Source organism: Antennarius striatus, chromosome 6 (genome assembly GCF_040054535.1).
Source record: "Antennarius striatus isolate MH-2024 chromosome 6, ASM4005453v1, whole genome shotgun sequence".
In the NCBI taxonomy this organism is placed as follows: Eukaryota; Metazoa; Chordata; class Actinopteri; order Lophiiformes; family Antennariidae; genus Antennarius; species Antennarius striatus.
Genome location: NC_090781.1, coordinates 20,695,363 through 20,717,452, shown reverse-complemented (window position 1 = coordinate 20,717,452; position 22,090 = coordinate 20,695,363). Strand labels below are relative to the sequence as shown.

Below are 22,090 nucleotides of genomic sequence, written 5' to 3'. Positions count from 1 at the left end.
TCATGTGCTCAATTTTGGTCCTTTCATTGTTTTATTTACAGTGCTCGATAATATTACTTCCATGGAATAAAAGCATAACATATTAATCATTCTTCAAACTTGGCAAAATATGCAGTTTATTTGTTTTATAATCTTATCCATAATCTTTATGGTCTCAAGGGTCAAATATCTGAGAATTGAAACTCGCTGTTGTCACTGAACAGCAGATGTTTAGAGTGTATCGCCCCCGTGCGGTCTAAGATGGTACTGTCGCACCAGAGGGCGTTAACATTATCTTGGATGCTGTCATTAAAAGTGATTGGAACGTCCATACATCAATCCATTCATCCATCCATCATCCATCTGGCTGAGATGACAGAGACTCAAATGTATTGTATTGGTAAATAAAATTTAAATTAACAATGATTGCTGATGATATCAAATAGTCATTTCAACATACAAGACAGTTTTCGGACCTCAGTAATAAAAGGAAACAAAGCATTTGTGTAACATTGATCTGTTTTGTTGCAACGCTCACAGGAAACGCTCACAGTTCCTCATTTACCATCTTCAGTTGGTCTGTAATCTATAATCTGTGCAGGTTCCATGGCAACTGCCTCTGCAAAAATACTTCCTTTAAAAGCTCATAAACACACTTTTGACTAGAGATAAATTTGTTTTTCAGACTGACTTCGTTTATGTTCTCTATCGCAACTCAATCATTTCACTGCAAGCATGTCTGTGGTCGGATTTTTATAACACACTTTTTAAAAAATGTTTTATTTTCATAAAACTTTTTTTTTTTTTTTAAAGTCTTTGGAATCTTAATACGTGTTGCAAAAAAATAACAATATCTGTTAGCTTTGAACTTTTGCCGCTTCTTTCAATTTCACTGACAGGAGCAGTCCAGTCCAGGGAATTAACCATGACAGGTCATGTTGCTCATTTAAAGTATATTCCACACATGCTGCAGGAATTTTAGAAGAAGAAGTTTGGATGGAGTAATGGAGCCCTTTTTGACCCAGCAGCAATTTACATTACCCCTGGTTTAACTCCAGCCATGTGAAAATGCAGCATTTCTTAGCATACTGTACAGCATATAGAGGTCTGCGCTCTCTCAGATCTTAGTCATCTCCTTCGAAGCGCTTGTGCTCTTGGTGTCACCATGAGTGATGCTAGTTTTCATCCCCGGGTCCTCACTGATGAAGTTGAGCATGTTGCGCATGGAGCGGTTGATGCTGTCTTTGAAGCTCCGGCCCAGACACACGTAGAGCAGTGGGTTGAGGCAGCTGTTGAAATACGCCAGGCAGACCGCTAAAACATGTGCCACGTACACGTGAGGGCTGTGGACGGATCTGCGAGGGACAACCAGCACGATGAAGTCCAGGATGTGCAACGGGAGCCAGCACAGAAAGAAGCTCAGCACCACGGCGACGATGACTTTCAATGTTCGCTTGGAACGCTCCCGACCTCGGGAGAGTCCACTTTCTGCTCTCCTGTACACCACCAGGTGACATGCCATTATCACCAGGAAAGGGATCAAGAACCCCACGAGGAACCGGTAGGAGGTGACGAGCCAGGAACTCAGCTCAGTATACACCGTCAGGCACTCCCTTTTTTTTTTACCTGCTTCAATCTCCTTGGTGAAGATAAACTGTGGGATGCTACCCAACAAAGCCAAGAACCAAACAGCAACACACCCCCAGGCCCCCTGCTTGGGTCTCCTGTTGTTCTGACACCAGACGGGTCTGCTGACCAAAATCCAGCGGTCCACACTGATCAAAACTAGTTGCAGGACGCTGCAGAACATCACCAGGTGGAACACGCTTTTGATCAGAGTGCAGGCTAGCGAGCCAAAATGCCAGTGGTCATCGTGGGCCAGGGGGACCATGAGCAGAGGGAGGGAGAGGCAGCACAGGAGATCAGCCAGGGCGAGATTGAGGAACCAGAGGGAAGTGACAGAGCGGGTCATGCAGAACCCTGTCACCCAGACCACCAGAGCATTTCCAGGGACGCCCAGCAGGAACACGACGCTGTAGAAGAACAGAGCCACGATCTGGGCCGGTTGGATCTCAGGAATCAGAAGGTCCGGCATTTCAATGGCTGTGAAGTTGTAGTCGTAATCGTAGGACCCAGCATCGTCCATGTTTGCGTCAGGCTGTGAGAGTTGTCAAACATACAAGATTCATGCGAGACTTGTTGAACATTTACAAGCTGCGGTTAAAAAAAAAAAAGCTAAGTTCTAAATCAGCTCACATACAAGTGAAAATGTAATGAAATGAAAATCCTATTTTCAAAACAGTAAAATTCAAATCATACAATTAACGTTTCTTCTTACTGTTTCAGCGGTTGATGTTGCACACACACACTGCTGTACGCAATAGTTGGGGCTCTTCTCCTTTTAAGTGTGTTTTACACCCTCCCCATCCTGAACACACACCCCCATACGCTCACATGCACACTAGTTTAAAAAACAACAACATTTGCAGCTTTCTTTTAAAAAAAAAATCCACCTTTAATGATTATGTTACATTTTTTAAATGACATGAATACTTTTGCCGATTCATCTGCAATCCTGAATGGTCACCAGTGGTTACTGTTTATGAAAAAGAATAAATCTTTATTATGTCACTGTGCATGCAGCACATAGTACAGCACCACAAACCACCGACCTTCCGGCCCCATAAGAAGGCGGTAATCTAGAATTAGCATTTATGAGGCATATTTTTGTTTCAAAGTGAACATAATGCCTGTAAAAACTACAAATGACATGTTGTATGACTCAGTGAACCCTTGTAAACAAGTACCTTTTATTTTAGCATTTTAACGCTTTTTTACAAAAAACTTCATCTTATTTTAAAGTTGGTTATTCATCTGTTGCTGCTTTCACCAACTACCCAATCAAATCAACAGATAGATAAATGATTCCTCATATGCCGTTCTGCTCATGTGTATAGTTACATCCTCTGTTGTAATTCTGCATCTCTGACTTTTTTTTCTTGATGAACAAAAATGATTTTTAACTTGAGCAAGAAGTTATTTTCACTTCTGCATGACACGACGGGTTATACACTCAAATCTGACCGGTTGCATAATCACAGCAAATCAGTTGCCTCCATCTAACCCTGTCTTCTGCATCCTCTTCTCTCACACCAACTACCTTCATGTCCTCTTTCACTACATCCATAAACCTCCTCTTTGGTCTTCCTCTAGGTCTCCTGCCTGACAGTTCAAAACTCAGCATCCTTCTACCAATATATTCACTATCTCTCCTCTGGACATGTCCAAACCATCTCAGTCTGGCCTCTCTGACTTTAACTCCAAACCTTTAACATGTGCTGTCCCTCTGATGTACTCATTCCTGATCCTATCCTTCCTGGTCACTCCCAGAGAGAACCTCAGCATCTTCATCTCTGCTACCTCCAGCTCTGTCTCCTGTCTTTTCTTCAGTGACACTGTCTCTAGACCAAACAACATCGCTGGTCTCACCACAGTTTTGTACACCTTTCCTTTCATTTTAGCTGAAACTCTTCTATCACACATCACACCTGACACTTTTCTCCACCCGTTCCATCCTGCCTGTACACACTTCTTCACCTCTTTTCCAAACTCTCCATTGCTCTGGACTGTTGACCCTAAGTACTTAAATTCCTCCACCTTCTTGATCTCTTCTCCCTATAACCTCACTCTTCCACTTGGGTCCCTCTCATTCACACACATGTACTCTGTCTTACTGTGGCTAACCTGCATTCCTCTCCTTTCCAGGACAAACTCCCACCTCTTTAGCTTCTCCTCCACTTGTTCGCTACTCTCATTGCAGATCACAATGTCATCTGCAAACATCATAGTCCATGGAGATTCCTGTCTAACCTCGTCTGTCAGCCTGTCCATCACCATAGCGAACAAGAACAGGCTCAGAGCTGATCCCATTTAATGTCCCTACTCTCAGTCCTATACTCTTGGCATTCTTCTTCTCTCTCTTCCTATGAACACACTTTCCTCCTCTCCTTCTTCGACCAACAGTAGTTCAATTTCTACCGGCACCCTATAGGTCAACAGCACCGATGGCGGTCGTTGTTAACCCGGGCCTCGACCGATCCGGTATGGAAGTCATAGATTTGATTCAAATGCTTGATTTGGCAAAAGTTTTACATTGGATGCCCTTCCTGACACAACCCTCTGTATTTATCCGGGCTTGGGACCAGCACAATAAGACACTGGCTCGTGCCCTCTTGCAGCTACATCCTGACCGGTTGCATAATAAAAGTCATTATTCCATTATTTTCTGTAGTTTGATTCCTTTCCTCACACAAGATGCAGAAGAAAGTAAAGTGTATAACTGTTAACCTGCATGTTTTGCATTTTAGATTTTAATAGCAAGATAGAAGTGGATCTCTAAGGTGTTTTTCATAAATGTTAGCAGTTAGTAAGATAAACTCCCAACACACAGTGGGACGAAGTCTTTTATTGTCAAATTCGTAATTATTTCACAGGCATACAACAATATATACAAGTTATTCACAAATCAACCTACACATAAATTAAAATATAACATGAGCACAACTGCCTATGACTGAAGAGATTTCGTCATTCAACCTGCATTACAAATAAACTGAAAGTGCAATGGCAATTTTTAGCCACTAACTAGTGATTTTTGTTCATATTCCACACCTGAGTGGAATACAAACATAATACATAATAGAAAACTCACGATGAGACTTGATTTTTTAAACAGCCGCCTCAGTGTTGTACGTTAAGAGCGTTACCAAACAAACGTCCTGAAACGTGAGTTTTTGTCTTTGAAGAAGTTATTGAGGAAGCTTGACGAGGTTCCTTCAGTTCTAAAAAAAAACTACCATTACTCGGATGACTGAGATTTACCAATAACATGTTGTCATCAAGGCTATAGAAAATGGCAGTTTCTTCTCTGTTAGCCCTTTGACATCACTGAGCCCTTCACGGTTACGGTTAGGGAACAAAAAGGAACAGAAACACTCATATCAGCATTTTTTTGCTTTTTTTAAAAAAAGGAAAAAGCCACGACACAGTGATGCTCACAGTTCTGCTACCAAAGTCATTAAACTGTTTTCTGTGTGTTACAGAATGTACCACTACCATGTCACATTAGTTTGTGATGCAAAGTTGCATCACCCTTAGCTGCTGTGTTTGTCCCTTTCGTTGCCATATTGGTGTTTAGATGTTTCCATGTAGGTTACAATCAGAGGTGAAGGGTTTTCAGAGGTAAAGTCAGTTGAGGGCTGGAGCACTGCTGGGTGGCAGCGTGGGGGTGTCGTCCCTGAATGCATCTGACTGAAGATCTGAAAAAAAAGCACAAAGTCTTTAAGCTAATTAAACATTTGCATGCACTGCACATGTCCATGACACAAAATGATCCGTCGGTCGTTTGCGGAATTTACAATGTGAATTCTATTGTCTCATCTTTTTTGAATGCAATTAAACCATAATCTTAAATTATTTTTCAATATTTTTAGGGCTGTTAGAGAAGAAAAATCTAATCTTTTAAAATCAGATTTGGCCAACTCTCATTCTGTGTAGACTCATCAGTTTTGGGGCCATGCAGTATTTGTGTAGTCACACTAGAACTCTTGTGGCTTTTTGTTATCATTATTAACTGAAAAAGCCAGAGAGATAGTCAGTCATCTTCAGATTACCACCGCTGTATCCGCGCAGCGAGTCACGGGGAGCCGGAGCCTATCTCGGCAGCATGGGGCGTGAGGCGAGGGACACTCCGCGCATGATGCCAGTGCGCCGCGGAGCCACACACAAAGACGTACAACCATGCACACACATACTACAGGCAATTTGGAACGGCCAATCAACCTGAAGCGCATGCTTTTGGAGGTGGGTGGGAGGAAGCCGGAGAACCCGGACAGAACCCATGCAGACACGAGGAGAGCATGCGCACAAAGCGAGACTCGAACCCAGGTCCGCCGTGTTGTGAGGTGGCAGCGCTAACCACTGCACCACCCTGCCCCAGAGAGATAGTGAAGTGCACAAATACATATCAAGGCGCCCATGCATCACATGGGGATTCTCATTAAAGCTTGATGCATGTTGCTGGGCTATTAGCTAATAACAAACTAGCTGGAAAATGAGCTGGAAAATTCCACACATTCGACTGAAAGCGCTTTGCACAACTAGCAAATGTGTCAGGCTCAGTTTCCCAGGAGTTTCAAGGCCACGTTCAGTCAAACCATAACGTAATGACAAAATTTCACACACACTTTGCCACCCAAATGTTGAGAAATGTGGCGCCATAGAAGTGACGTGATCATTTAGCGCGATGCTGTATTTGGTCTGCGGTGGCCACACAATGGGAATTTTTCAGCTGCATCCATTCTGGGCCATTCGTTCTCGTGAACATATATTTTCCTCCCAAAAATTAGGGAAGTGTGGTGACAGAAAAATGCTGACATTCTGTGGTGATCCGCTGGAACTGTTGCTGAGTTGGTTTTTCCACTGAATAATTTCAAATGAGCCATGAAGCCAAAAAAAACCAAAAAAACAGTCTTCCTACAGGAGCTAATTTTAGTTTTCTATTTTAATGAGTCCTAAAGGTAATTTTGAGTCATTCTCAAGTATGTCCATCTCACCAATTAGTGTCAAGCCTTGCTGCTGGTTGAGAATAACTGACGTCTCCTCTTCTTCCTCCTCCTCCTCGTCCTCCTCCTCTTCTCCCCAGTCTGCTATGTTTGCCGGGGGGATGCACTGCTCCAAGAACAGGTCCTCCTCATCTTCCTCCATATCCATGTTCTCCGGGGGCCAGCGTAGCTCTCCGCTCTCCACCTCGCTCACCTCCGTGGGCTCCACGACAATAGAGGGGAGACGCTCCTTCTCGTGGTCGTGGCCCAGGCTGTTCACGGCGGCGTCGGGGCCCACGACGACCTCCACGGGGTCAGGGAAGATCTGGAGGAAATAAGAAAACTGGTCAGCTGATGGAGAAGCTCAGCAGTGAGATTTATCCAGTGTTATTAAAATCTGTAAATATTGTGTTCAGTACAGTTTTGAGCATATTACCTAATCCTCACACACACACACACACACACACACACACACACACACACACACACACACACACACACACACACACACACACACACACACACACACACACACACACACACACACACACACACACACACACACACCTATGCAATGTCTGGATCATGGATTTGTTTTAATCCTTACTTTAATCAGCATTTGTACAACTACTCATTTTAGCAGCAAATCTCTTTTCAAAATAAAAGACATGACATGAAATTTGAAATTTTATCTCCAAGTATTTTTATCTCGATCAAAATCCAGTCAATCCAACCTGATCGGGTCGTAACCTTTTAATGATTACTTGAACAATCAGATCAGATACCTGGAATGGTACTCTTTGGTCCTTCCTTTGCATGTCTTCACAGTCTGGATCTTGACCGCTCACCTCATCCATCTCTCTGCAGATGAGACAAAGAAATTATGAAAAAAGAAATGTGTTATGAAGGAACAAGAAGAAAAATAAGTAGCTTGGCTTTAATACATTAAGCAAATAACTTCTCTCATCATCATCGTCATTTAAGTATCTACCCAAAAATGGATTTGGATGTCAGATGAATGAAGCCAGCAGGCCTGTTAACATGGCCTATTTACTGTGGCATGTTTGCCTGTTTGCCACAACTCACCACCTATCCACATTTTGACATCCGGTGAAATCGCTTCATCCGGTTTTCCATGAAATGCCATCGCTGCCCCCTCGTGTCCCAGCGTTAGCTGAATTACACAAATATCCGACATCTCTCCTGATATGTCAGAGATTTCCTGTCCTACATCTGATTTGCCGAAGCTGGTTGGATTTTTATGACTTGTGTGCCAGTGTGTGATTCTCCAATATGCACAGCGAAGCACATTCAGATTAGTGACGATAGAGATTGATATCAGAAATGGATTACGCCCAATGACGCTAAAATTGTATTTCCTGATGAAGTTTAAGTGTGGATTTGGTCTGGGTCAGCTGCAAGCTGAAGAAGAGGAAACTTTTGAGACCATCCCCAATGTGTGCTATTTAGAGTGAAACCTATCAAAATCCTGACCAGGTGAAGTTTATCAGAGAACAGGTTGGGTCTAATATCAGTAAAATATTTCCATGCATGGACCTGTGTTCACATCCGTCAGTCTGTTCATGGTCTCCAGAAAAGCTGCACGAGGGATTAAGAAGGACGGAGGATCTGCCCGAATCCTCTTTCATTCCTCTCCTCTGCCCCCTTCTCTCCTTTCCTCACTGGGTCTCATCCTCTCTCCATAAGTACCAATCATGGTTTGTTGTCAGTCTGTGGCCTGGTGTAATGAGACAAGCTGTTAAATCTCGCTTACGTTTTAATGAAATTTCAGCTGAATGACAAATCTAATCTGCCAGCTCTTCTCTTTTTAGACCCTGCTCTGACGACTTCAGATATTTCCTCACATCAGTGACACAAGTGCTTGTGAAATACTTGAGGAAATGAATATTTACGTGCATTGGACGGTGAGCAAGGTGCAATTTACTCTGCATTGTCATTGTGAACATGCATGCATGCAGTATGATAACATTAGCATCCCTACAGGCTGTCAGATCTTACTCTAAGACACTGGTTCCTTCTTTGGAACAGTTCCATCTCTTCCCCCCAGTTTTAAACTCACAGTAATGGTTTCGTCAAACAGGCCAAATAATACTTCTTGCATTGTGCAAAGAAGTGGAAATACTATTTTCAGAATCTACTCCAGAATATAAGGGCTTCTTCTCAGCAACATGTTCAACGCTTCAGTCAGGATTCATCAAAATCCTTCATGTAATTTATGCATAAAAGATCAAAATAGTAAAAAATGGGCCCATTTTTTAATTAAATGTTGAACATTATACAGTATAGAAAGTTTCTACCTTGATTTTTTTGGTGTCTTTTAAGTGGCAGATATTTCTCAAAAACATTTCAAAATTCTGCCAGTGTGTGCATCTTCCTCCCTCTTTCTTCTTGACCTCTTTAACTTTGTCTCACCCAAAATGACACCGTTGGATGTCCAACTGTTCATTGTGTAATAAGACAAATGAAGGAATGCCAAGCCAGTTTGCACAGCCATCAAAATGAGGACAGCCTGTTCTCCTCTAAATAGGATCAGGGTTGGGAGGTTTCTATCATTTTTGACCCACTTGTAAATATGCACAACCCCACCATTCAGTTTGTGATATTACGCCACTGACAACTGTGTCCTGCTAAGCTGTTTGTTTGCCACCTGGAATGGAAACTTTCAGCAGATATTATGATGAAGAGGCTTAACCTCGATGTAATCCCTGTCATATCTCTACGAACACCTGCATCTTTCAGCTCAGTCAACAATCATCCATTTATTTGCACAGTTACTCTTCAATGGATGGAATAAACTGTGTTAAAAAGCCTTTGACACTCAAGAATAAAGATATATTATATTACTAAAATAGTTGAAGGCCCGCCAAGGGTCAGAAGGTCCATTTGATTTAATCAAGCCTTCTTTCAAATCAACCTAAACGCCCTGCAGTCATAAATTACAAGAAGGAATTCCTCTTTCAGAAAATGTGTAGAATTGCATGCATGTGCCTGAGATACGTATCTAGCTGTAGGTGTATCAACATTCATCTGAGTACATACCTAACCTGTCAACAGGAAGAAGAAGCTGTAGCAGGGCCAAAAAGAAGATGTTTTTTCTGCAAACCAGATTATGTTTAATTCCCTGAAGAAATGCATTGATTATTTAATTCCAGTTAAAAGCAAATGTGTTGTTCATTAAAAACATTTCTGGTTTCTTGCAACATGCTGTTCTTATTCAATCTACAAAAAGCTGAAGAAATTTTGAGATCCCCTTATAGTACAGCTTCCTGTTTTATAACAGTTATTTTAGGTTTCTGTGTATCAGCAGAGTTTCTTTATATATTTGACCATGATAAAAGATTATCTTTTTTTACAGGCTGCTGATCTCTCCATTTTACAGGGCAGACAAATATTTCAACTCATCACCTCCTAAAATTATTTTAATTCAAACGTTGCACTCATGGCGAGCAGGAGCTGCAAAAAAATGTCACTACAGCTGTATTATCTTCTGTGATCCATCAAGTTACATAAGAACAGAAAAGGAGTCTTTATTTTATCTATATTATACATATATATTATACATATTTCAATTTTTCAAACCAATATAAAAGTGAAAAATGAAAATTCTGAGGAAAAAAATTGATTTTACAACTATTAAAACTGTTCTTCAACCACTGCTGGTCCTGAGATATGATTTTTTTAAAAGATGCAAGCAAAAGTGTTCAATGGAAATTAATGTAAAATTCTTTTTTGGTACATCCTTTAATATCATCAAGATCGACCTTTTGCTCTCAGTACATAGACACATGGGCTGGAAACCAGCCAGGGGAAAACCCTCAGACTTTTATAGGTGAATGATAATATATCTTAAATAGATATACACACACACACACACACACACACACACACACACACACACACACACACACACACATGCACACACTTCAGCAGGCTCTTACCCTTCATTAGCAGTCAGGCAACTGTCTTCTCCATCTTGGCACGGCTTCAGGGTGGTGAAGCCCGGCTCTTGGTCGAGTGCAGGTGAGAGGAGGAGGGATGCAGGAGGAGGTGAGCAACGTTCCTCCTCCGCAGAGCTCCCAACAAGGCTTTTGGCCTCCAGGGCGAAGCCTGGGTGGAGAACTACAAGGGTTTCCCAAACTCTCAGGTGTCCCAGGAGTTTCACAGATTCAGAAAATGGAGGTGTTCCTGGTGGTCTTTGTCAGATAGCCCTGGCTCAATGTGGACTCTCTGTGCTGGCACAAAGCTTACATGCACTCTTCTGAGTCCCGTAACCAACTTCTTTCCTCACGTCTCTCTCAATATCCCTCCCCATGTGACCCCACCCCACCGCCAGGCTTTGGAGAGGAGCAGGATTAGCGTCTCTTTCGATTACAGAGGCTGGATGGGTGACGTCAGCCAGGCTTCATAGTCCACTCTGATGAGTTGGCACACTTGGTCGCTGGTGCATCTGTACAAACATATATGGGCACATAGATGGCACAGGTCCCCAATCACTGAACTTCAAATTCACTCAGGAGAAGCTTCACTACACACAAGGTGGACAAGGTGCAGTTCTGCACATGCTAATCTACTTTGCCATTTTCCGATTTGTGGACCATGCCTCTCTGTCTCTGTCTCTGTGCCTGGTCCTGTGTGTGTGTGTGTGTGTGTGTGTGTGTGTGTGTGTGTGTGTGTGTGTGTGTGTGTGTGTGTGTGTGTGTGTGTGTGTGTGTGTGTGTGTGTGTGTGTGTGTGTGTGTGTGTGTGTGTGTGTGTGTGTGTGTGTGTGTGTGCTGTCGTTCCGTCAGTGGATTTAGATTTGGGCGATTGATGGAATTAGCCCAGGGATCAAGGGCTCAGGGGTAGGGAGGGGATATATAACAGGCTGCAACTGTTGCTAAACAGACAGAGCGCTGCTAGCAGCAGTGTGTAATCCCCTCTGTAGGTTAAGTCAGTAAGTTATATATGGAACAAGGTGGTGAATGAAGCAGTGAGGCATGAAGAGCGTCCTGCTTCTGCACAATCTCTGTCATACTGGTTGCTATACGTGCCTCCATCAAGACCTTTACACTCTTATCTCTGTTACACTTTAAAACACATGTATCACACTGTTTACATATTCTTTGCATTTGCAAATATGTGCAACCCTAACTGCTCATATCCCTGCTGATATAAATTGGTTTTACTTCTATATATTTTATTTCAGAGAATGTTTTTATGGTTGCAATCATGCATTTCCTGTGTGTCGTGTGGAGTGTAAATTTAAATTATAGTACACTGAGGGCCAAAACTGACAGTTGCAATAAAGTACTGTTGGTAAGATGCTAATTTTTTTTATATTTACATAATTCCCTCATTCCTTAACACTTTTAAATTAAATTAAAGCTTTATAGAGACACTAAAGTGTGCATCTCATAATTGATTTACTCATTTTGCTTACATTTGCATTTTAAGACACTGTTAAGATGGTAAATTTTATGGGTTGTTATTTTTGGGGGGGTTTATCCCATCTCTGTCCTTGAAAAATCATTTTTTTCAGTTCATCATCAGGGGAAATTATCAGTTGAGTCTTCATCATCCAACCTTTGTTCCCAAAATCAAATCCAAAATAGTTAATCTCTCTTTATGTATTATAATGAATTACATGCTAACTTTGTATGAGTTGCATGCAGCAGATGACTGCAGCAGCAGTGGGTGCATTAATCAATCAGTCCATGTCTCACGCAGTTGATCATTGTATTGTGATTGTGGCTCATTTTCACTAGAGGGCAGCACTGAATTCAGTAGCATTCAGAACATCATAATCAGAAATTCTTAAAGTAATAACTAAATACAACTTACAAATTGCAACTTGTACATTGTTGCAATGAGTAGATGGTGATAAATGTGCACACAGTGTTAAATACAGAGAGAAATGCTTTGTAAATGCTTCATGGCTTTATTAGAGGGCAACATTCTGCAAACCAGAAAAACCGCACATCAGTGCCTCAACTTGTCTGTCAGAGCTGCACAGAAACCACAACTGTCCACGGGAGGAGCAGGTAAGGATCTCCTCACTCATTCTGTGTGTGTTTGTGTAAAGCGAGCTCTCTCAAAGTCATTGTTTTTGTCAAAGTAAAGGCTCAGCATGAGTCCAGGTCCATTTATTTTTCACAACATTGCTGTAAATCTCTTTAATACTTTCCTGTGGAACGTCTCACACACCTGGTAACTAAAAATACAAGTCTGAGTATTTGCATGCACGTTTTATGTTATTGTGTGTGTGTGTGTGTGTGTGTGTGTGTGTGTGTGTGTGTGTGTGTGTGTGTGTGTGTGTGTGTGTGTGTGTGTGTGTGCGTGTGCTTGTGCGTGTGTGTGTGTGTGTGTGTTATAGTTAGAGAGGTTATAGTTGATATTTCATCTGTTATGTCTTTTTGACAGAACCTCCTCAGGCCGTCTCTGAATAAACAGTCATGGGATCTCTCTGCTGCCGTGAGAGGTCTGGTGGAGGCCGTGGGGGGGGTAAGAACTTTATATTTATTTTTACGTGCAAAAATCAAACACATCTTTATTCTAATTTTAACATGTTTGCAAATGGTAGTTAAAAATAACATAATGATAAATGTTGGAGTGATTAGAGTATTCATGACATCCAGAGTAAAATACGTACTCTGTAATACCTTAATAAAATTATGTTGCCTGTTATAACCTAAATACATAAGTACAAATATAAAACATGATCATGGAAATAATTTTTATAAACAAAGCAATCCTAAAGAGAGGAAAAACAAGGGAATTAAAAATTGATGGAATGAACACGTTGCAGATTTACAGCCACCAAATAACCTCAATCCTGCATCTGCAAATCCAAGAAAGCTGCTGGGATTATGATTATCATCACTATCCGAACTCCGCTGACCCAAAATGAGTGTCCAAACAACGATTATGTCTCTGTTTTAGGTAAACCTACACCAGAGGGACCAGAGACGGACAAGAATGTCGTTCCTGAAATCCCACCAAGTGAGTTCATCTGGTGAGAATAATTCCCGGGCACAGCAGATCTATGCAGTCTATTGACTAATCTGTCATCTTTGTAGGAAAAGTAGTCGCCTTCACCACCAAACTGAACATTGCCGACAGCACCCCCTACCACTCTGGTGTCCTGAAGCTCGTGGATGTGCTGGTCAATGAGGGAAACGGCTACAATCCCAATACGGGGATCTTCACCTGCCCGTTGGAGGGCCTGTATCACTTCCTCGTGCACATGTCAGTACTGGGACGAGCTCAGTGTGCCATATTTAAGGATGGAGAGAGTCTGGCTTCGGTGTATCACACTAGTCTCCCTGATAAATGCTGCCAAGTGGCCAGCATCAGCACCACGGTGCGGCTGTCAAAAGGAGACATGGTGTGGCTTAATTTATGGGGTCACGGTCGGCATGAGATCATCGCAACAGAAAACAATGACACTGTTTTTGTTGGATTTTATTTAGGGTAATGGAGGTCCGTAAAATAAATTTACTCATCACAATAAGTGACACGGATGACTCAGAAAGATTTATGAAAAGTGTTTCATTATTTTGAGTGATGTTCTGTGACTGTGCATATAATAAATTGATTTTATGATACAATACTTTCTGTCTCTTTTCTTTTTCTAAAGCATGCAGGCAGCAATCTTATGAATTTATTTGTTTCCGACTGTACAACACTTGACAGGAACACTTTTACAAGTACATGTCTTACATGCTGCTGACGAGACAAGAGCTTCCATTGAAGTTGTTGGATGCATTTGCATATTGCACCTGAATCTACCTGTTTGAAAATCTCAAAGCTGTTTTGAAGCTGAAGGGCCACAATGTGACTCATGGAAAATATGTCATTCAATTTGAGTTTTCTGAAACCAATCAAAAATGCACGTTATTTAAAGAGTGTTGAACAATAAGGATCGACGTTGCCACATCTGCAGGCCGAGATGAAAAACTCAGACCTGTGAATTCCGCCATAACAAACACCCACGTTTGTAATTAGTACATGCACGCAACTGTCATTACTGACATCACAGACATTTGGAGAATCTGTAAAATACAATGAAAAGAATTCTGAAGAAACCCTGTCATGTATCACGTCTCTTTCACTATTAGCTAGTTACTCTACCAGATTAACTCGAAACCTTTAGCTCTCAATGGAATTTATCTCATATGTAGCTTCTGTGTTTATTTTGTTTGCGGCACCATTTTGATTTTGTCGTGTCGCATCTCAGATTACATTCTGTGGAATGTTATGCCAACATCACTTTCTTTCTTCATCAATGTCAAAATTGCTCCACAGAAAAATTTTACTGCACCAAATCATATGGAAAAAATGAATTCTGGCTGTTGTTTAATTTAAGAATTCTAATCTTTGCATGGTCTCCTAACATGTTGCGTCAGCCCGTCACTCTCTGCAAACTGGAAAAACAACCTCTCTGGCGTTGGTCTGTTTTTCAGCTGCTGAAAAAAAATCCCAGCACTCGTCTACAACACAGCAACAGGTACGGATCTCTCTGTCGGATATGTGTATTTGTTTTATCTGTTTAAGAATTTGTAGCAAAACCTTACCGTTTAGATCTAGGAATGCTTTAAAGAGTCTAAATGATGCAATAAATGACTTTTTTTCCCCCCTTTTCATTATCTCTAAACAGAAAAACACCTCATCAGGTCATCCTCATCTTCATCCATGGCAAATGATGAAGGCTGTAGACAGGGTAAATACTTTTATAAATGCTTAAAAGTGTACATGCATCATGTTTGCAGCCTTGTTGCTTTGTTGCACATGTACTGTAATTTTAGTTCCAAATAAGCCTGTAAAATATTCTGCAGCCCTTCTCTGTATTGTCTTCACCAGCAACGTGTCAAAATGTGTACAGCTGTGCATAGTATTTAATCACCAACACTGACTCTGTCCACTTCAGGCCCTCGTGTCGCCTTCACGGCTAAGATGAAAATCGACGACAGCTACCCAAAAAGCTCTGGAGTCCTGAAGTTTGCCGATGTGGTGATCAATGAGGGGGGAGGCTACAACCCTGACACGGGCATCTTCACCTGTCCTGTGAGGGGCTTCTATAACTTCATTGTGCACATGACAGTGTATGGAAAAGGACAGTGTGCTATATTCAAGAATGGAGAGAAAGTTGTGTCGATGTCTCACGTCAACCATCCAGATCAGCTCAGCTACAACAGCAGTCAAGTGGCCAGCATGAGCGGCCTGGTCAAACTGTATGAAAAAGATGACGTCTGGGTCAATTTGAACGGTCAGGGGCAACTGGATATCTTCGCCACCGAGGATAATGAGACCAGCTTCACTGGGTTTTATGTGATGTGATGATAATGTTTTGTCTTTCTCATACAGGATCTTAATAACTACCTTAATGTGTGATGATATTCTCATTTCAAATTGCAAGTGCTGCTTGTTATGAATAAATTATCTAAATGAAATGATGTTTCTCTGTCTTTATCACTGTAACAGAAAACAGAAGAGCTGGTGCTTATGTGCACTGCTTTTGAAAAAATACTTCAGATGTCGTTTTCACAGTGGAATGGTATGCAAAATAATCCCTATACTAAATGACGCCTACAAAAAACCGTAGTCTTAATTTTAAAATTGATCCCAGATTAAAACAACAAACTGTGATCGTAGTCTAATACTTGTTCATCGTTGACAAATCAAAAATATATTTCTAATAATAGAAAAGTCTGTCAGAACTCATGAGTCATCATCACAGGGTTAAGATGTCTTATTTGTGAGTATGCAATCAATATATAACCCATCTTTGTCTCTACTGAGGTGTTTAGCCACCAACAATTTGAGGTCTCCTCTAAACTCCCTTTCAGTACGCAAGAAGAAGTGTTGTTCAGGAAGTTTAAGGCAGTACTGATGACTACCTTGCAATTATCTCACATCCCCTCCTCTAAAAGCAGCTGATTGATGGAATTTAAAGAATTGAAGTTATGTGGTTTAATTTCAGGTCACCATATCTGAAGTCAGGGTTGGGGCTGAATTGTTTCAGTCCATGTAAAACAAAAACACTCTATCATTACCATCGTCAACTTTATATTTCTCTACCATATTGCTGTTATTGCATGAATCACTGAGGTGTCCGATAAGGTTTGACTCAAACCAGTCTGCACCTCTCAACTTTGATGTAGCAAGAAAAACCCTTAGTTTAAATCAAAAAATTTTGTCCTTGTTGTTTTTTGGGGGGGATTTTTTTTCTAAGGTATAATCTTCGAGCCTTCCCGTGTAATCAACAGGTTGCTCCTGCAAACCGGATGAACAACTTCTGCCTGTGTCTGAGCTTGTCTTGGGAGCATTTGCAGAATTCTCCTGCAAGACGGCAACAGGTAAGACCGCAACAACTCTTCTCTTACAAGTTATAGTTGTTTAATTTGTGCTACAATTCACAAATAAGAAAGAACTGAATTGCACTTCTTTTCCACTGACTACACTATAAACATGCAACATAACTGTAATAGTGAGAAAATTTCTCAACACTTTCGGTATTTTTCTACGCTGTGATCTATCTGTCACATGTCATGAAATCTTGTATAAAGTTTACTCTCTTTTCTCCCACATGTTCACATTTAAACTACTGACTTTGTGTTGTGTTTTCATAATGACCGATGAAGCAAGGCGTGGAGACATGTCTTCATCAGGTAACAAGCAAACAGATTTTAAACATTGTTATGTCATTCATGCATGATGGTATTTCATAGACTCACACTGAAGAGGGTTACTGTATACATAGCCTGAAAATTGTCAAAATATTTGTGAGGTTCCGTTCACACCTTCCTCCCCTCTGTCTAAAAATGAAATTGAAGCTACTTTGAGTTTTTAACTCATAAAACACTGATTCAGTGTTGAGTGAACTTGTCTTGTTATTTGTGAGAAAAGATTAAGTGCAGTTTTACACGATGTAAAACTTTTGCTCAAATTATCATGCTGTTACCCATTCTAGGCACTGTAGCCTTCACAGCCACATTGAACAAAGATGACAGCTATCCAACCCACAGCGGAGCTCTGAAGTTTGGCACTGTGCTGCTCAACGAGGGAGGAGGCTATGATCGGGACACAGGCACCTTCTCCTGCCCCGTGGATGGCTTCTATCACTTCATCGTGCATATGTCGGTGTATGGATGTGGACATTGTGCTATATACAAAAATAGAGAGAAAGTAGTCTCTCTATATCACACCTCTCTGCCAGATAAATGTAGCCAGGTGGCCAGTGTCAGTAGTGTGGTCAAACTGTCTAAAAAAGATGAAGTGTGGGTCAATATCTTTGGGGAGGGTAAAAACGATATCTTTGCAACCGATGATAACGACACTGTCTTTGCAGGTGTTCGTTTGGGATGATGAGATTGATGTCAAAATGAGCATATTCCATAGAAGTATGAAAGAGTAGCACATGTCACATTTTCAAGACAAGATTGACCAAAAAAAACTATTTTATTAGTTTGGAAAATATTGAACCAAATATGCAATATCTTCATCTAAATATACAAGTGACATTCTAGTTCATTTTGATATATTATAAATTAGAATATACTAATCTTGGGAGCAGCATTCCACTGAGAATTCATCTGATGTCATAAAACCTCAACATTGTTGAAAATATCTTCTAGGGCATTTCTTTTTTTCACTAGTCCAACTTTACTCTGTTGTTTTCTTTGCATAACGTGATTCAAAGTGAATTTTGTTGCAATTTGCATTATGTTGTGTTGATTTTTTCGTCTTTGACGTAAATATCGTAATAATCCAAATAAAATATTGTACAGTAAGACTGTGTGGTGTCGTTTCTGCCTTCCCACAGCTGGGAGGCGCCGTCCCAGAAACCATTGCGTTGGCCATATCAAAAATGCGCATGCGCGTATGGTCTTCTCTCAAGAAGAAGCGGTCAAAGTAACATCGTATTCAGTATCTCTCAAGGTTTAGATTCAACGAATAGTTTTTCAAATGGATATAGACTCTGGATCATATGAACCAAGATTTGTGGGCATACGGTTCTGTCAGGAATGGTACGTTTAAGGACCAACAGGACTTAGAAATTAGGAAGTAGTTTGATAAGTAACGTTTAAGTTAGCATTGGAAGCTAGCTAACCATGTTTTATCAAGTAGCTAACGTGAGAGAAGTCTCTATTTATTCTGAACGTCACTAAAATCGCTGACTTTGTTTTGCAGCAATAACATGTTGTACCCTAAAGAAGACAAGGAGAACCGTATTTTACTTTATGCGGTAAGTTAATGCTCATAAGGAAAAAACTGTATAGAATACATCCGTCAATGTTACCTTAGCCAAGGTTTTGGGGGGTTTTCGTTGTTATTTTTCCCCAAATCGTCGTGTGTGTCTGTCTGTCAAACTTGATTTTGTGATAATTATCACAAAACCTGCCCATATCGATGCTTTTCAAAAGTTGAAAAGTTTTGGAGCTGAATATTACGTTTTTAAATCCTTTCTTTTCGTTATATCGACCGTATAAACGTATGAGTCCACTGACTGTATGACAAGGTAAACAAGGTGAAACCTCTGTTCTGTAACATGATACAGATTAATGGAGCTACAGCCTCCCGAAATGTGATTTGATTGACTTTTTATTTGAATGCCTGTAATAATTTCTTGAATGCTCTGTATTTAGTGCAGGAACTGTGACTATCAACAAGAAGCAGACAACAGCTGCATTTATGTCAACAAGATCACCCATGAGGTCGAGTAAGTAGAGAATAAAAGTGTATATATGTGTGTGTGTGTATATATATATATATACACACATTTGCTTAAAATAGACTAATAAATTACTACATCATTAATATTTGGCTGTAGTGATGTGAATATTTTTGCAGGACACTTCCATTTCACTGTCAGCTGTAGCTTGAGATTTTTACATTTTTGTTGTTAACAAGAAAACCAATTCGTAAATCAGTTAAGTAAAATGCCCACAAACTTTAAAGTGGCCGTTGGTTGTCTCCAGGACACACATTACCCTGTACATGTTTGTGTAGGTTCTCATTCATCCAGGTAGCGATGGCAAAATTAGGCTTTCTGAAGCTCTGAACCTTTTTCGAACTGCTGTGTCATAAAGTGTTTCACTACCCGAAGCTTCATTCAGTTCTCTTGGGTGACATCTACTGTCAGTAAGGATCACTGTTCACTTTGATTCATCATCCAAATGAACCTCTGCAAAGGCGACGTGCCTCTTTTGTATAATGATACTGTACTTATAGCAGTTTATAATGTGGCAATTAGTCAAATGACTTGGTAATGCAACTGTTTCATGAATTTGGAGTCTTTTATCCCATAGTTAAAATTCCACTTATGAAACAACAATAAAAAAGAAAAGAAAGCTTAAAATTTTTGTCATTCATATTTTCTTTTGGATTGTGATCGGTGTACTTAGTGTTTTGTACTTGACAGTGTGCTTAGTGTACTGACGGATTGTGTAACTCAGGGTTTTTTTTATTGAGGAACAGCAATTTTTGCAAAATAGGAGGGCTCAGTCGATTTCTTTTTTATTTATTAATTTGTTTATTTTCTGAAACAACGTCGTCAGTCTTAATAAACACCCTTTCACAGGGAACGAAGAGGCTGGGGTTTCAAATGTATTTTTTCCAACTTACACAAGTTTGGATCCACAGTATTTAAATGGATGTTCTGCACCTTAATGACAGCTTCTGCAGTAACATGTTTTGATCATCTTCTGCATTGCTGTCCAGCAGCTTCCACAAGTTAATACCTTCCTATTGAATGAACACTGAAAGTAACCGTATTGTACCTTATTCGGTGGAACCAAATCAAAATGCTCCCACAATTGAGAACACTTCCCTGATGGTTCCATCACTCAAAAAGTCTGAATGTCAAACAATAAATGATGGCCATTTATAACGTACAGTACAATACATGTAGAACACGGACAGGATGCAGTGTTTTAGCCATCTTGAGTATCGCGTTTCAAAGCTCTGCCTGTCAAACCAAGTCAGTCAGCTGACTGTCTGAATGATGCAGTGAAGTGATTCTAACGTCATCAGTGACGTCAACTCAAGCAAGCTCCAACTCACTGCTTCACTATAAGCGGCTTGTCGGGTTCAAAGCATGTTTCGGAGCATCGGTGTTAGAGGTAGTATCACTACATCAAGGTCAGGGTTATCCAAAGTTGTGTACACTAATCCACTGGACTTTAAGAAAGTTCCTTGAAGACGTTTCACCTCTCGTCCAAAAGGCTTTTTCAGTTTAGAACTGTTATTTGTTTGTTGTTGGTAAACCTGCATCTTTTTTCCTTCTCCCTCCAGTGAGCTGACACAGATAATTGCTGATGTGTCTCAAGATCCAACGCTACCAAGAACAGAGGATCACCCCTGTCCCAAGTGAGATTTCAATTACCCCTCAATTCACTCTGGAAATACCAAATAATATAATGATGATGTTTCATCTGCTAACTCATTTGTTGTTTGTTTGCTGCAACAAGTAGATCATTGCTCATCTTTAGACACAGGAAGTTGGCTTTGATTTGAGTGATTTTTGATGACAGATAGGCAGAAAGTTGACTCCTACATGAAGAAGGCTTTATATTTTCATTAAAAGTCAGATCGATTTATTAAAGTGGTACTTAGTGAGCAGTGGGCCCAAAGGCAGACAAATTATGCAAATCGTATCAGGTCTGTGGTACTCAACATAGGGTCTACATACGTAAAAACCTTCTTGTATCACAGTTATTGCACTGATTTGTCACTGGCGTAATTTTTTAAAACATATTGTAAGGTATCAAGTATTGTTTGTTTGTGTGTTTGTTTATAAAAGCACCTGCATGTTTGTGTTCTTCCATCCTTTTGGATGTCAACTGAATCAATTGAGGCGCTTATTAATGATCGTGGTCTGTGTGTCTTCTCAGATGTGGACACAAGGAGGCAGTGTTTTTCCAGTCTCACAGTATGAAGGCTGAGGTACAGGAATAATCTTTTTCAATGAGAATGTTTTTTCATTCATCTCAAACTTAACATCATTTGTTTGTTCATGTGTTAACTTGTCTTTGTGATCATTTTTCATCCAGTCATGAATGGAGGGTCTGCTGTTTTAAACATGTGATCTATTTCCTCTTGTCAGGACGCTATGAGGCTCTACTATGTCTGTACCGCCCCGCACTGTGGACACAGATGGACAGAATAATGGACAGCGACTCTGTGGACGCCTAAAAAAAGAAAGTCCTGTTTGCAGCTCAAAGAGACTTTTGTCTTGTTCTCGCTGTGCAGTTTTTGTTTTTTTAAAGTGTAGTTATTGTGATGTTTGCTGACTGAAATGACCTGTTTCTTTGTCAGACACCATGTTGTGTATATATTGTATGAATGGTTTTTTAAATTGTTTGTAATTTTGATTCATTAGAATAAAATAATGTTTCAAATGTCTGATTATTTAAGCATTCTTTTTACCAGACACACCCATGTCTATTAACAAGTCAAGCTACAATAAGCACCATTTTTCTATTATATTTCCAACCATCAACTGTATATGTT

General features: G+C 40.4%; 4 protein-coding genes and 1 long non-coding RNA gene across 6 annotated transcripts; 3 read left to right on the top strand and 2 right to left on the bottom strand.

The window, feature by feature from the left end:
• Positions 1-21: 21 nt before the first annotated feature.
• c5ar1 (complement C5a receptor 1) lies at positions 22-2,356 on the bottom strand. Of its 2 annotated transcripts, none has more exons than XM_068317446.1 (2): positions 2,299-2,356; positions 22-2,137 (listed from the first exon to the last, which is right to left on the bottom strand). In XM_068317446.1, exon 2 carries the CDS (start codon positions 2,123-2,125, stop codon positions 1,097-1,099), a length of 1,029 nt encoding a protein of 342 aa, XP_068173547.1. In that variant the 5' UTR covers positions 2,126-2,137; positions 2,299-2,356; the 3' UTR covers positions 22-1,096. The 2 variants fall into 2 exon arrangements, with proteins under 2 accessions (XP_068173547.1, XP_068173546.1); XM_068317445.1 differs by having other exon boundaries at positions 2,318-2,347.
• Positions 2,357-4,436: 2,080 nt separating this feature from the next.
• Positions 4,437-10,896, bottom strand: lbhl (LBH regulator of WNT signaling pathway, like). The gene is made up of 4 exons (XM_068317891.1): positions 10,541-10,896; positions 7,367-7,442; positions 6,594-6,906; positions 4,437-5,297 (listed from the first exon to the last, which is right to left on the bottom strand). The coding sequence occupies exons 2-4, from the start codon at positions 7,436-7,438 to the stop codon at positions 5,227-5,229; spliced, it is 456 nt and encodes a 151-aa protein (XP_068173992.1). The 5' UTR covers positions 7,439-7,442; positions 10,541-10,896; the 3' UTR covers positions 4,437-5,226.
• Positions 10,897-14,954: 4,058 nt separating this feature from the next.
• Positions 14,955-16,029, top strand: LOC137597155 (complement C1q and tumor necrosis factor-related protein 9-like). The gene is made up of 3 exons (XM_068318125.1): positions 14,955-15,086; positions 15,237-15,299; positions 15,507-16,029. Exons 2-3 carry the CDS (start codon positions 15,272-15,274, stop codon positions 15,914-15,916), a joined length of 438 nt encoding a protein of 145 aa, XP_068174226.1. The 5' UTR covers positions 14,955-15,086; positions 15,237-15,271; the 3' UTR covers positions 15,917-16,029.
• Positions 16,030-16,854: 825 nt separating this feature from the next.
• On the top strand, positions 16,855-17,662 carry LOC137597152 (uncharacterized). The gene is made up of 3 exons (XR_011035617.1): positions 16,855-16,935; positions 17,221-17,247; positions 17,550-17,662. It is a non-coding gene; the product is annotated as an uncharacterized lncRNA (long non-coding RNA).
• An 813-nt stretch (positions 17,663-18,475) lies between these two features.
• Positions 18,476-21,959, top strand: polr2i (RNA polymerase II subunit I). Its single transcript, XM_068317837.1, has 6 exons — positions 18,476-18,606; positions 18,770-18,824; positions 19,225-19,298; positions 20,873-20,947; positions 21,472-21,523; positions 21,684-21,959. Exons 1-6 carry the CDS (start codon positions 18,545-18,547, stop codon positions 21,744-21,746), a joined length of 381 nt encoding a protein of 126 aa, XP_068173938.1. The 5' UTR covers positions 18,476-18,544; the 3' UTR covers positions 21,747-21,959.
• Positions 21,960-22,090: the final 131 nt, after the last annotated feature.

Excerpts from the sequence above, each read along its gene's own strand:
- c5ar1 (XM_068317446.1), bottom strand. The coding sequence starts at position 2,125 with ATGGACGATGCTGGGTCCTACGATTACGACTACAACTTCACAGCCATT.
- lbhl (XM_068317891.1), bottom strand. The coding sequence starts at position 7,438 with ATGGATGAGGTGAGCGGTCAAGATCCAGACTGTGAAGACATGCAAAGG. Across the intron at positions 6,907-7,366 it reads ACCAAAGAGTACCATTCCAG|ATCTTCCCTGACCCCGTGGA; the intron begins GTATCTGATCTG and ends TATTTCCTCCAG. Across the intron at positions 5,298-6,593 it reads GCAAGGCTTGACACTAATTG|ATCTTCAGTCAGATGCATTC; the intron begins GTGAGATGGACA and ends CTTTTTTTTCAG.
- LOC137597155 (XM_068318125.1), top strand. The coding sequence starts at position 15,272 with ATGGCAAATGATGAAGGCTGTAGACAGG. Across the intron at positions 15,300-15,506 it reads TGATGAAGGCTGTAGACAGG|GCCCTCGTGTCGCCTTCACG; the intron begins GTAAATACTTTT and ends TGTCCACTTCAG.
- polr2i (XM_068317837.1), top strand. The coding sequence starts at position 18,545 with ATGGATATAGACTCTGGATCATATGAACCAAGATTTGTGGGCATACGG. Across the intron at positions 18,607-18,769 it reads ATACGGTTCTGTCAGGAATG|CAATAACATGTTGTACCCTA; the intron begins GTACGTTTAAGG and ends TTTGTTTTGCAG. Across the intron at positions 21,524-21,683 it reads CTCACAGTATGAAGGCTGAG|GACGCTATGAGGCTCTACTA; the intron begins GTACAGGAATAA and ends TCCTCTTGTCAG.